Source organism: Microtus ochrogaster, chromosome 8 (genome assembly GCF_000317375.1).
Source record: "Microtus ochrogaster isolate Prairie Vole_2 chromosome 8, MicOch1.0, whole genome shotgun sequence".
NCBI lineage: Eukaryota > Metazoa > Chordata > Mammalia > Rodentia > Cricetidae > Microtus > Microtus ochrogaster.
This window is the reverse complement of record NC_022015.1, coordinates 75,467,459-75,482,213: the sequence shown is the minus strand read 5'-3', so window position 1 is coordinate 75,482,213 and position 14,755 is coordinate 75,467,459. Positions and strand designations below refer to the sequence as shown.

The 14,755-nt window shown below is 44.5% G+C and overlaps 1 protein-coding gene across 1 annotated transcript in view; it reads left to right on the top strand.

Moving 5' to 3' along the window:
* Cfap43 (cilia and flagella associated protein 43) overlaps positions 1-14,755 on the top strand; it is a 90,814-nt gene that overhangs the window by 38,750 nt on the left and 37,309 nt on the right. The window contains exons 9-15 of the mRNA XM_026781338.1: positions 413-529; positions 3,358-3,438; positions 4,655-4,803; positions 8,760-8,863; positions 10,655-10,792; positions 12,042-12,214; positions 13,698-13,847. Coding sequence (XP_026637139.1) covers positions 413-529; positions 3,358-3,438; positions 4,655-4,803; positions 8,760-8,863; positions 10,655-10,792; positions 12,042-12,214; positions 13,698-13,847 — 912 coding nt within the window. The remainder of the gene's footprint in view (positions 1-412; positions 530-3,357; positions 3,439-4,654; positions 4,804-8,759; positions 8,864-10,654; positions 10,793-12,041; positions 12,215-13,697; positions 13,848-14,755) is intronic.

The window sequence follows — 14,755 nt, the reverse complement described above, 5'->3', positions numbered from 1 at the left end:
TGGGATGAACAATGTGTCCTCCGTGTGTGGTGGGATGAACAATGTGTTTTTGGCACAGCAGCTGATACAGACAGAACATTTCTCTTAGTCACTCATAGCCCATGGTGGTTTCACATTCTGAGTAAATACCCAAAACACCATGTTTTAAATGACCCTTCACAACACAGATTCCATATCCCATCCCTGACCTTATCTCCCAAATGTTTGACTCTTGTTGTATTATTGATTCAGTCATTTGCTCATTTAAATTAATAAGTAAGATCTCTATATTTTAAGCTCCTCAGGGATCTTGTTTAGGTCATGATTTCCCATCACCTAGTCCCAAACAGTGTGTTTGTTGCTCACAGTGGCCATTGAATTAATGACATATACATTTATTATATGTTTTCTTTTCTTGGTGTGGCTTTTTCAGGGGACTGTTTACACCTACACATTTGGTGCAGAGCCAGCGCTAGATAAAGTCCTAGAAGCCTGTGATGGGAAAGTCCAGGCAATGGACTTCATCACACCTGGAACCAAACATTTCCTGGTAAGAAATGGTCTCCTGGGGCACTAGAGGATCAAAGTTGTGTTTCACGGCTTAAATTTCTATCCACAGGAACTGAGTATCTTTAGACCAAGTCTTTGATAGGCAGAGTTTTTCAGAACCCACACTCAAAGAAAGAGATATTCTAAAGCCCTATGTCAAAGACATTGGATTAATAATACCGTTCCAAAAATGGAAGTTCTGGAACCAGATGGATAAGGGAAAGAACAACTCCACTTCTCCACAATGCCATTTAGAAGTTCTAAGCAGAAGAAATCCTTCCTAACTCATCCTTCAAGGCTTTCCTTTGACATCTAAGCCAGAGAAAACACCACACGAAGAGCAAACCACAGGTCATTTTAGATTTTAGACATCCTGACAGGCAGTGACAGCTCATTGCTCCAACATACAATTTCCTAAGGATGATGTTCCCGGATTCTTCTCATATACTTATTTCTGTCCATATGTCTTCTTTAGTGTGGAGTCTATTCATGCTTATTTTTGCCATTTATGAGCAAAATTGTTCACATTTATTTATTTATTTATTTATTTATTTATTTATTTATTTATTTTACATCTCAATCAGATGGCAGTTTCCCCTCCCAGCCCCAAGCCCCTCATCTAACCCTTCTTTCTCCCCACCACATTCCCCTACTCTCTGTTTCAGAAAAGAGCAGGCCTCCCATGGATATAAGCAAAACATGGCATATGAAGTTTCAGTAAGACTATTAGAATGTCTAAAATCTAAAATGCTGGCAATGACAGGTAGCTGCAGAGCAGCTGAAGCGCTCATTCACTGCACGTAGGTATGGCCAATTTGGAAGCTGTTTTGTCAGTTTCTTTCAACACTAGACAGACACCATATGCCCTGGTGGTTATACCTCTTCGTATTTATCCAAATGGGCTGAAAACATAATGCCATCCAAAAATAAGCTGCATGCGAGTGTTTATAGCAGCGTTGTTCATCATGGCTCAGACTCGGAAAACAACCGAGGTGCCGTTCCCCCAGTGAATGGAGAGACCGTGGAGCAGTCACACAATATGCTGTTGCTCAGCAATAAAAGAAATAAGGCTGTCAAGCCACCAAAAGACTTGGAGGGAGCATAAATGTATAGTGCTAAGGGAAAGAAGCCAGTGTGGGAAACCCTACATGTTCTATGACTCTAACAGGATATTCTGGAAAAAGCAAAGCAGTAAAAATGATCAGCGGTTGTCAGGAGTGTGGGGAGGGAGGCCGGGAATAGACAGGAGGAGACTATTTTTAAGACAGACACCGTCTTCTGTATATACAGTGCTGTAATGCCTGCCATTACAAACTTGTCAAAACTCTCAGAATGAGCAGCACAAAGACGGAAGGTGCCCTGATGTAAACTATAGACAATACCCAGTAACTATCAGTATAGACATATTTGCTGTAGCCCGTGTTCCACTCTGACGAAAGCTGTGAACCACAGAGAACTCGGTGTGTCTGTGGGCAGGGGATCTGCTGTACTTGCTGCTCAAAACGTCTATAGTCCTAAGAGTGCTCTAAAAGTCAAAGAATTTTAAAAGAACAATATATAATTTCCTGTTGATAGGCTTAATCATTATCATTAGGCAATGATCCCATTTAGTTTCCGGGGGATTTTTATTTGAAGTATGACTATGGTGAAAATATTTTATTTTACTTTTATTTTTATGTGTGTGAGTATTTTACCTGCACGTATGATTGTGCACACATATGTGCCTGGTGCCTGCAAAGGCAAAAGGGGACATCAGATCCCTTGGGACTGGAGTTACAGAGGGTCGTAAACTGCCATGTGGATGTTGGGAATCAAGCCTGGGTCCTCAGGAAGAGCAGCCAGTGCTCTTAACCACTAAGCCATATTTTTCTAGTTCCTTATTTTACTTTTCTTTACATAGTTGTGTTATTTAAATGAGGGCATCAGAGGACAGTTTGTGGGAGTTGGTTATCTCCATTCACCATGTGGGTCCCTGGATCAAATTTATCTCATCAGCCTTGGTAGCAAGTGCCCACTGAATATATCTTTACTTCGTAGCCCTGGCTGGTGGTGAACTATGTAGACAAGGCTGGCCTCAAACTCACAGAGATCCGCCTCCCTTTGCCCCTCAACTGCTGAAGATAATTGTTTTAAAAAGGACCCCACATATGGTAGTTTGTGCCTGTAATCCTAGCATGTGGGAAGGGAGGCAGAGGGATGTAGGCAGAGATTTCCATCCAGTCAGCTCACTCCCACATAACTACACAGAGACTTAATATTAATTATAAATGCTCGGCCAATAGCTTAGGCTTATTTTCAGCCAGCTCTTACAACTTAACCCATTTCTATTCATCTATGCGCTGCCCCAAGGCTTGTTTACCTCATTACCTACTTCCCATCCTGCTCGCTCAGCATCTCATGATCTCTTCCTGACTCCCGAGACTCTGCCTCTTCTCCCCAGAGTTCCCTTAGTTCCGTTCCCCCTCCTAACCTTATCCTGTCTAGCTATAGGCCGGTCAGCTTCTTTATTAAACCAATCACAGTGATGTATATTCACACAGTGGAGAGGGATATTTCACAGGGGGACTGGGAGTTCAAGCCTAGCCTGGGTTATATATGTTTCAGGGAGCCAGAGAGAGGGGGAGAGAGAAGAAAACAGGGGGATTTTTAAAAAGGTAACAGTTAACGTTTCTTCCGAAAATAAGAATTGAGTTGAATTTATGAATTATTAATAAACTGCACAAACAACAAAGCTTTTAACTGACCCCTGCCCAGGTTAACATACTAGTTGATTAGCACATGCTTCCATCGCAGAGTCTAACAGTTCTGTTACCTTTCTTTCTCCCGCAGACGCTCACAAATTCAGGGGAAGTTGCTATTTTGTGGATAGAGGATTGCACTTGTGCAAGCAAGGTTTTGCTGGGAACTCCCGTAAGTGTACCCGATAAATGAGTGTCTGGCGGCTGGCTCCATCGTGTCTGACCAGAGAGGAGAGGCATGGCGTCTTACCTCACTGCCTTCTTCCTCCCAGCATTCTGTTCTGTCTACTCCACCCACCTATGTTCTGCCCTATCAGGCCAAGCAGTTTCTTTATTAATTAACCAATGAAAGCAACAGATAGACATATGACCTTCCCACATCAGGCGCCCCCTAAAGGCACATGCCAGGGGAAGAAGGGGTGGAGGCACAGAAGTTAAGATGCCTGCTGTGTGGGCACAAGAACCAGGACCTCCAGTGCCTATGTAAATGCTGTGCAGGTGTGATGAGCACTTGTGCTCCCTGTGTGTGGGAGGCACAAACCCGCCCCAGTGGAGCAAGCTGGCAGGCTGGCCGTGCTGAGTCAGCAAGTTCTGGGTTCAAGCGAGAGACCCTGCCTCGGTGTAAAAGGTGGAGAGCAATCGAGGAAGAAAGCTAATGACCATCTTTGGTCTACACATGCACACAGGTACAGATGTATGTGAACTCACACACGCACACACACTGCACCCACAAACTCACGCAAAAAAAAAAAAAAAAAAAAAAAAAAAAAAAAAAAAAAAAAAAAAAAAAAAAAAAAAAAAAAAAAAAAACCTCGCTTGGTTAGAAGACAGCTCTGTTCCGAGAGTCCTCTGGACACTGTCACCAGCCTGTCCCCAACTCGATCTTATCTGTCTTTGCCCTCACAGCAGCCGACTTCCCAGATGGCTTGCCCTCTTTTTTTCTTTCTCAAACCCCAATGCAAATGTCCTTGTGTTTCTGAGTCCAATTCTGCATCCTTCTGTAGATGAGACTTAGAGTCTTTAAGTGCACACCATGTTTCCGAGACACTAGGGACCCCGTGTTTCCCTGTGACCCCACAGCTTAGTTTTCTCTTTAGGTTCCATTATTCTAGTTTTAGCATAAAATACCTCCGAGATATTCCCGTGGTTGCTTACGCAGTTAGTCGGATTCAGGAATGCTGACTTTCTGAAAAGAAATAAGTACCATTACAAGCTTTCAAGCTTTCCAAAAATTCTAAGCATTTGAGGTGGGGTGGGGCAGGGCGGAGGATGAAACAGAGGGTCTGGTGCACGCTAAGAGCTGGCGCTGCAGACCTGAGTCACATCCCCGCCTGGTACGTGCCTTGTACGTGGGGCAGGCCTTATTCTCTGGGGTTTATCTTAAACAGGCAACAACTCTAGCATGCTCCCCTTCCTCCGCGTCGGCTGTCGTGGGGACAGTGGATGGCTATCTATACTTCCTGGACGTCCACAATGTGGAGGCCCCTCGGGTGATTCACACGCTCTTCCTCTCCGAGTCACCGGTGAAGATCTTGACGTAAGCATCTCCTTCGCGGCCACGCTCTCACCAGGCAGCTCTGGACGGGGGCTCCAGCGATGCAGCCTTGCTTTCTCAGTTCCACACGTTTCATTTCTTTTGAACGTTCACTCGGTTCAGCGTTTCAAAGTACAAAGGCACGTATAGTAGACAGTGCCTCGCACGCAGCTCTCTCCCAGGAGCAGCCTATTACCGGGTTCCGATGTCACTCTTCACAAAGACATTTTTATCAGCATGAAGACCAGTATTTCTGTTCACTCACATGGTCGCCAAATAATGAGAGAGGCTGGAGTGTGTGCTCTTGTGTGAGGGCGCATGAAGGTGTGCAAGCAAGCATGCTGGCCAGAGGCCAACCTTAGGTATTTCCTCAGATGTCATCCACCTTGTTTGGGGTAGGGGGGGATGGGTTCTTTCACCGGGCCTGGAACTCACTGATTGGGCTAGGCTAGGTGGCTTGGCCGGTGAGGGCCAGAGATCTTGTCTCCGCCTCCCCAGCCCTGAGGTCATATACAGAAGTCACTACAGCTTTCTGTCAGGCAGGTTCTGGGGCTCGAACTCTGGTCTTCATGCTTGAGGGACAAGCACTTTGTCAACTGAGCTGTCTGCCCAACCCCACTGAGGAATGTTCAGCATCCACATCAAAGGCCAGCCTCATTCTTCTGTCTGGTGGCGTGGAGCCCCATTATACATGCATGCCTCGTCATTTTCTCAAACAGTAGTACCCTGATGGACGTTTAAATTACTCCAAATCCTTTGAAGCAATATTCTCAAAGGTATTTCTACTGTTTTTTACATTATTGTGGAGAGTAATGAGATTTGTGCTAACTTTTTCATCCTTGATTGTCATTCAACCACCTGTGTTCTTCTCCCGTTTTCCCATCCCCCTTTTGCTGCCCCTCAAGATCCATTTTTTGCTTTCATGTTTCATTATCTCCTCCTTTTCCTCCCCTCCTCAGGATCCCCCTTCCCTCTTAGGGACTCTTCTAGTTTTCTCTCTCTCTCTCTCTCTCTCTCTCTCTCTCTCTCTCTCTCTCTCTCTCACACACACACACACACACACACACACACACACACTCTAAAATCTAGAATCTGTTTATGAGATGAAGCATGTGGTATTTGTTTTTCCGAGTCTGGTCTATTTAGTTTAATGTAAGAGTTCCCAGTTCCACCCATTTTCTTAAAGATGTCATGGGCTCATGTTTCGTTACAATTATTGTTTCCTCTTTTTCTTACTACTTTTTCTTTACTGAAAATAGAAGCAGGAGGTAAAACAGAGACAGTGGAGAAATGCTACTCACTGGCTTGCTCTGTCTGCTACCTTATACAGCTTTGAATTATCTGCCCAGTGATAACACCACCCACAGTGGATTTGGCCCTCCCGCACAAATCATTAATTGAGAAAATGCCCCCACAGACCAGGCTGATATTGTCATTTCCTCAGCTGAGTTCTCTCTTCCCACACAAACAAGCAAAAACCCAACCAGCAGCATTTCTTACAGGACTATGGATGAGGGTTACTTGTAGGAAGCAGAAAGGATTCAAAGACTACATCACCAAAGCTCACCCTAGGATGGGGAAGCTCGCAAAAGCTGGAAACCTGGAGCACAGCTTGTAGGAAGCTCAGCAGGATGGAGAGTATTCTTTGGGGGCGGCTCAGATGGTCTGAGCCTCTTCCAGGCAGCTCGCCTGGCCTCCTTGTCTTCTAAGCACCTCAGCTGGTATGTTTCCTTCAGCTGCTGGGACTGGACTGAGCCTGTGGGCCGCTCAGCTTGATCCAGTCTCTCAGCAGGACTTACTGCTTAGGCCTGCTTTGGAAGGGAGGGACCAAGTGAACCTGGTCAGTTTCAGGGACTTCTTGAAGCTGTTTTGAGTTATTTGTTCCCTGAGCCTAACAAATTTTGCTGTGATCCAGAAAGTTTCACCCTCCCTTAGGTGACCCTATTTCACCCTCCTGGAAACATCTAGTCTAAAGTAGCTTGTTATTTCAAACGCTCAAACACCCCTTTCCACACCCAGGGTTTTCAGAACTTTTCTTTCAAGGTGGAAGATGGGACTCTCTCCAGGAAAACTACTTATACAAGACTTGGTCGTACATTATTTCGGTTCTTAGTTTTTTTAGAAGCCTCCTCCATACTCACTTCCATTGTGGCTACACAAGTCTAGAGTTCCACTCCCAACAAACGGGGGTGCTGGGTCCCTGCATCCTTGCTTGCTTTTGTTCTCTTGATGATAGCCATACCAACTGGGATGAGGTAGAACCTCAAAGAAGTCTTTGTTGCAGTTTCCTGATATCTCAGGACGTGGAATACTCTCTCAAAAATGCATTGGAAAATGACTATTTGAATTCATGGATCTTTCATGTTTTTCTACGAATTTTAAGATTTTTTTTTCTAGTTCTGTGAAGAAAGTCACAGACGTTTTGATGAGGATTGTGCCACACTTGAAGATGTTGTCACAACCCTGACCCCTGTCCATGAACACGAACGGTCTTCCATCTTCTAATGTCTCAGTGTCTTTCTTCAGGGTGTGTAAAGTTTTCATTGCAGAGGTCTGTCACCTCCATGCTTAGGTTTATTCTTAGGGTTTCTTTTTTAAATCTATTGTGAATGGGATATTTTTCCATATTTCTTTTTCAGCAATTTTTATTGGTATACATAAAAGCTACTGGATTTTTGTGTGGATTTTGTATTGTTACTTAGCTAAAAGTGTTACCTAATCAAAGAGTTTTCTGGTAGAGTCCACAGGGTCGTTTAAGTATACTGTCATGTGACTTGCAAAGAGGATATTTTGATTTTCTCATTTCCTAGTTGTACCCCTTTATCTCATTCTCTTGTCTTATTGTCCTAAGACTTTTGGAATTGCATTATATAGAGGGGGAGGGGATTGGCATCCTTTTCATTTTCCAGATATTAGTAGAAATGTTCTCAGTGTTCCCCAGATTTTAGAATTTGGACTTTGGGTTGTCATATGTAGTCTTTATTATATGCAGATTCGTTCCCTGAGTTCCTTGGACTTGTTAGGCCTTTATTATGAGAGGACGCTGAACTTTGCCAAAGCCTTTCTGTGTCATTGAGATGATTAGGTGATTTCTATCCTTTAATCCATTTGAATGTTTGGCATATATTACTTTGCATGTGATGAATGTACCTTGTATCTCCGAGATGAAACCAGTTTATTCATGAAGTCTAAGCTGTCCCTGCTGGTCTCGGTGGGCTCCAGCACAGAGAAGCTGGAGTGACTTCCCTCTTTGTCCCCTGCTCTTCTGAATTATGCCTTCTTGTGTGGGCTGCCTCTTTCCCAGAACTTTTCCTTTTTTTTTCCTTCTCCGATTCATATTGTTCCAATTTTTTTTTTATTTAGAGAAAGTTGTAGAAATGTTTCAGTATGTTCCTTCCCTTCATCCATGTGGCAATTGTAAGTACTGAAATGTCACAGCCATCACTGGCAAACCTCCGCCAATGCATTCTACCAATTTACCATGTAGCACCTGCCTGTCTTTCCTGAGCATGTTTTGGTTGACTGGATGTTAGTTTGGCTTTGTTTCTGTGCTGAAGTTTGAACCCTAGGCCTCATGTGTGCTAGTCAAGCCCTCTACCACTGAGCTACATCTCTAGCCCTCCTGAGTCTTCTTGGTTGTGTATTTGTAAGTTAAATTTGGGGTAGCATTGGCTCAGAGGAGAATGACTACCTCAACATGTAAATGTAGGTTTTTATAAGATCAGAAACCACAAACCCTAGGGCTGGGAATGTAGCCTACTGATAGATGGCCTGCCCTGGATGCACAAGTCCCTCAGTCCCACCACAGCATCATAGAATAAATGAATACGTAAGTAAAAACCACGCATTGTAAGAGTGGCCGCTTTGGTGCTTCTGTGGTCCAGCATCCTGCAAGCTCACCCCCCACCCCAAGCTGATGAAGCAAGTATGGTCTTGACATTGGATTTCTTCTCTCTTAGCTATGACCAGCGAGGAGTTTTCCTGTTGGCCGGTACAGTCGAAGGGAACATCTTTGTAATTGATGCCAGACCCTCGAGCTCGTTTAAGATTTTCGGATACACTGGTATGCCGTACAGCACACCTGTTTGTCTAAATTTTAGGTCACTTTTTGCCAAAGAATTCAAAGCTAAAATTCTGAATTATAGCAAAACAATTACATACATCATATTTTTCTGAAAAAGAATACTTCAAGTAGAAGTTAAATCCCCATATTGTATTTAGAGAAATTTGGAATATTAGAGTTGTCTGGTATACAACTGATGGTCTTATATCAGCTACTGAATTAATTAGTACTGAATTAATTAGTCTAAACATTTTGAAATTATAAGGAGAGGAAAAGCTGGGAATCCAACAGAAATCCTCCTCACCTCTCATTGAAACCGCAAGCAGAATGTGAAAGCAGAGAGGAAAACCCAGGATTTTCCAAGCAGTGAGGGGCCAACACCATCCTTCCAGAAACAGCTCAAGGAAGACAGAAGGGGTGAAAATTTGTATGAGTGTGAGTTAGGCAGGCTCAGGAGTCCCCTGCGTGTTGCTTGGTCAGCAGGGGTCCTGAAAGACAGGCAGATGGGTCAGGGAGGGAATGGATGAGAAAGCGGAGGGAGTCTGTGCATGGAAAGATGACGCGGTAAATTTAGAGACTGAAAGATTATGTGAAAACTGTCAGAGCAAGGAAAGTCCCCAGCTGAAGGCGGAGCCTCTCGCAGGAAGGAGAAAAGGCTTCAAAAAGGATACAAGGAGATGAAAAGCAGTGGTTGGTGGTGTGTCTGCTGTCTTGAGTTCAGAATCACAGGGGGGACCCGAGGCTGACCCTGGCGTCCCAGCAATGCCAGGAGATGAAGGGAGATGATGGAAATGAGAGAGAGAGAGAGAGAGAGAGAGAGAGAGAGAGAGAGAGAGAGAGAGAGAGAGAGAGAGAGAGAGAGGAGAGGAGAGGAGAGGGAGGAGATCTAGGATAAGGTCATTCCGTTGAATCTTCTGAGATGCTCCCAGACTTGTTCTGGAAGACAGAAGACACGCTGTTGCATGCCTTGCAGAGAGGAGGAAATTGGCCGCACTGTCCAGTGTCAGGTGAGAGGGAAAGGAGGCATGGCCCGGTCAGTGAGCAGGGTGTCCCGAGCACCAAACTCAGAACCAGGTGCATTTCCACTACACAGGTAGTGATGCCAAGAGTGCCAGTGTGTGAGGCTGCCCACTGTAAGAGCCCTGGAACTGGCTGGCATAGCTCTTCAAAGAGCCAGGTCATGGGCACACAGGGTGCAGATAGAGGAGCAAAGATGGCGGACTGTTGGACACAAGAAGGTCTAAACCCACCTGGCTGAAAAATGCAATTCAGACATCTAATCAGAAAAACACCCTAGCAGTTCTTTAGAAATGTCCCATAGCTCCTGCTTAAATGTCACTGTAAAAAATCAGTTAATAAAATATGCTACTAGAGATGGGTGAAGAACAGTGTCCCTGTTTTGACACAGGAAAATACAACTTGGGGTGTGTGTGTGTGTGTGTGTGTGTGTGTGTGTGTGTGTGTAAAATATTAAATATTAACAAAAGACCATGCTGAGAATTAGGGAAAAGTAGAATTATATCTTAATGAGATGCCAGAGCCTTTAAAGTCAACCAGAGATGGGGGCTGGAGAGATGGCTCAGTGGTTAAGAGAACAGGCTACTCTCTACTCTTCCAAAGGTCCTGAGTTCAATTCCCAGCACCCACATGGTGGCTCACAGCCATCCCATAACTGTCATGAGATCTAATGCCCTCTTTCTGGCAGATGTACATGCAGACAAGAACATATATACATAAAATAAATAAGTAATTCTAAAAAAAAAAAGTCACCCAGAGCCCCATTTCTTCCAGAGACGAACAAAGACCTTCTGCAGATATCCACGGTGTCCCTCCCGGTGTCGGACGTGGTGGAAGTGCTGGTGCTGTCCCCACTTCCAGAAATAAGAAGCAGGCTGGAGTACTTCGTCCTGCCTACCAGGCTATCACAAGGTGACACAAGCAAGCAGCCCAGCCCTCCAGCCCCTCTTTCTGGCCCAGAGGTGCTGCTGTGGTGATTTTCTGGTTTCTTTTGGTTCAGTAATGTTCTGGCAAAGAGGTGGCTGCCCTCATTTAAATAACTTAAAAAATGAATACTGGGGGCGGGGTGGGGGCGGGGCGAGGGCGGGGAGGGGGCAGTCTAAACAGTGTGAGATGGGGAGTTTCCTTCTTGCCTCAGGATTCAGGAATGTTTATTTGATTTTTTTTTTCCTTTCTTCCTTTCTTTCTTTCTTTCTTTTTGTAAGAAAAAAGAAACAAGATGAGCTGCCAAGCCAAGCTGATCTGTCATTTTGCAATGGCTCTTGTTTTGCAGTTTAAAATATTCATATTTAAATTCAGATGCTTTACAGTGTAGGTAAGCTAGCTCTCTGGATTAACAGATATTCTTTTTGTCTCAGATGACAAATTTATCTAACTAGAAATTTTGCAAATATAGAAATTTTGCAAATATAGAAAATAAGAAAAAAAACTCAAAATACTTTCATGAAAACATTGAGAATCTGAAAAAAAAAAAACAACTAATGCCGGGTATGGTGGTTCAAGCCTTTAATTCAAGTTCTTTGAAGGCAGTGCAAGGCAGATCTCTGTGAATTCCAATGCAGCCTGATCTGTATGCAAACTTGAGACCAACCAGAGCACATAGTGAGATCCTGTCTCAAGTAAAAAAGGAAGTGGGGGAAGGAAGGAGAAGGGAGGGAAGGAAGAATCAGAACTCAGGAGGCTGAGACAGGAGGATTGTTGCATGTTTGAGGCCAGTAACACTTTTACAAAAGTAAAACAAGAAAAAAAAAGAATCCTGGTATTGTGTCTATTTTAATGTTAGTTTTTAAGCTAGTTTCTGAAATGAAGGCTATGACATATCGTTTACTGACTATAATTTATAATTTCTGAAATGAAGGCTGTGACATATCATTTACTGGCTATAATTTATAATTTCTGAAATGAAAGGCTATGATGTGTCATTTATTGGCTATAATTTATAATTTCTGAAATGAAGGCTATGACATGTCGTTTATTGGCTGTAAGTGTCAAGTAGCTCTGGTTGAGGTCACTTGTTTTAACATTTTCTTAAATCACCAAGTAACCTTTTTCCTATTACTCAACTGTTCAAATTTTTCATTTTGCGTTTCATGACTGTCCCCACGGATTTCCAGCGTGAAATCTCAGGCCCTTAGGCGCTCTCCTCTTCTCCCTGTCTTAGTTCCTAGCGCCATCTCTGATGAAAGAGGAAGGCTGAAGGACGACTTCATCCACAAGTTCCTGTACGAGGTGGAGCACCCTCTGTCCTCCGCTGTGCTTGGCTTTGAAGGCAACAAGATCTATGGCTTCTGCAGCCAAGTGCCATACATCTGCAGCTATCTGATACCCAAGAAGGTACGCCAGACTCCCGCCATCAAGACTGAGGTCACGTTTATTAGACAAGGCCCTCTTGGCTGCCTCGGCAGACCGATTCGACCAGCATCGCCTTCAGTTAGCTGCACGGGAGTTACTGGTTAACCCATCACGAATACAGCTGAGTGACCCTTACGCCACAGACAGCATCTTGTCAGACAAACATACAGGTGACAGAGTATTTGTTTAGTGCCTTGAAGTCACAGATGCCAGTGGCCATACGGTGCAAACTTTGCAGTGAAGCTTTCCACCTGGGCCCTAACTAAAATCACACAAAATAGTTAATCTATGTCTCTCCAAACTTCTCCATTCTGGATCCCCTCCTCGCATCCCAGTGTCTGGCATGCTGCTTTTGGCACTCAGCATCCCACTAATGCCCGTCTTCAGGTCGCTGGGAGGAGACTCTATCCCATGCTTCTCTAAACTATTTTTTATCTTCTCTCAGTTCTTTTCTCTCGGTGTAGCTGGTATTAGGTACAGAAATTAAGAAAAAGAAGAGGTGGCTTGTGGTAACAGAAGATTCGAGAAAACTACTGTTGACAAAGCCATATTTATGCTGGACTTTGAAGGATGATTCAGATTGGGATACAGAAAAATAATATGTTCACCCTGTTCTTCTTAAAAAAATAATAAAGGCAGGGGTGTTCTTCTTGAACATGGGGCACAGGACAGACACACACGGCGGAACAAACACAGACACGACATGGCGGCTCCCACGTGGGTCCACTTTAATGGGGGAGGGAAACACAGAAGGGCAAAGGAATGTGCGGGACACACGAGGAAAGGCAGAACGAGAGGGAGAGAGGGGGGAGGGGGGGGGAGAGAGAGCCTCGTGTGGCCCTGCCTTTTTAACGGGGAGCGCAAGGGTGCGCACAGGTATCCGTAGTCCAGGGGAAGTATGGGAGTTGTAATTTTTCAAAAGAACAACACACCCTAAGGAAGGAGGGCGAACAGGGGATGTGGAACAGGGGTGATGGGATGGAGTTGAGAAGGACATTTGAGACAAAAGGAAGGTCATTTTTGAAGATGGAGACAGGGATGCATGGGACGCAGAGTGAGGACATGGACAGCTTGCATTTTGATTTGTGCGTGATGGTATATATATAAAAGTAATGGCTGAAAACAAAGACCCTCAGTCCAGGCTTGGATCCTCAGTGGCAGAATTACATATAAAGAAGCCATTGCTGGCTGAGCTGTGGTGTAGCTCTGTGGTTAAGAGTACTTGCTTATTATGCATAGGAGCCTGGGTTTGATCCCAGGATCGAAACAAACAAACATGCTCCTTGGCCGGCAGAATCAGCTTCTATTTGTAGAGACATAATTAATACACGGTACAAACATAGGCGCTTCCCAAGGACAGCATTCTCAGACTTGAGCCCAATCCCTCATGTACTGCACAGCTACAAAACCAAAGCTGCCACGGGCCTGATCTTTTCCATATGTTGTTCTTTGCTTTGATTGGCAGAATCACGTTGGTGTTTGCGTACTCAAGCCACACCAAAAAGTCCAAACCAAACAGTATGGATCTGGAATGATCTCCATGTCTTCACATGGATTATGGCTCCTGACAATAGCCAAATGTGGATTTCTCTGTGTCCGAGATATTTTCAGTCTGGTAAATTTAAAAAAAAAAAATATTTGATCAGGGGATGGGGGTGGTGGTGGTGTTAGAAACCCGAACAGTGGCTAAAGGTATTTGTTGCTCTCGCAGAGGACTGGGGCTCAGTTTCTAACACCCACTCAGTGGCTCACAACCAGTTCTAAGGGATCTGGCGCCCTCTTCTGACTTCTGTGGGCACCAGACACACATATGGTATACATACATACATGCAGACAAAACACCTGTACACATAAACAAAAATAAATGATTCCCTGCTTAAAAGTTCTACTTTCTCTTCCAGAGGACCTGAGTTTGATTCCGCAGCTGAACTGAATGGTTCTCAAGGGCCTATAACTCTGTCTCAGGGTATCCTATGCCCTGGTCCCCATGAGCAACTGCATGCCTGTGCACACACCCACACACATACCTGTGCACATACATACTCCTGTGCTCACACATACTCCTGTGCACACACATACTCCTGTGCACATACATGCCCACACATACTCCTGTGCACACACATACTCCTGTGCACACAATACTCCTGTGCACATGCACACACATACTCCCATGCTCATGCCCACACATACTCCTGTGCACACACATACTCCCGTGCTCATGCCCACACATACCTGTGATTAAATAGGAATCATTTCTCAGCATGGAGTATGCACATAGATTTTAGGCAGAAACAAAACACGCGGAAGAGGAATCCGCTTCCTAGAAAAATTGACCCAATTTCTTTCTTTTTTCTTGACTCACTGAGCATGTTAATGATCTTTAAGAGTCTTTCCAAGCCGGGCGGTGGTGGCGCACGCCTTTAATCCCAGCACTCGGAAGGCAGAGGCAGGTGGATCTCTGTGAGTTCGAGACCAGCCTGGTCTACAGAGCTAGTTCCAGGACAGGCTCCAAAGCCACAGAGA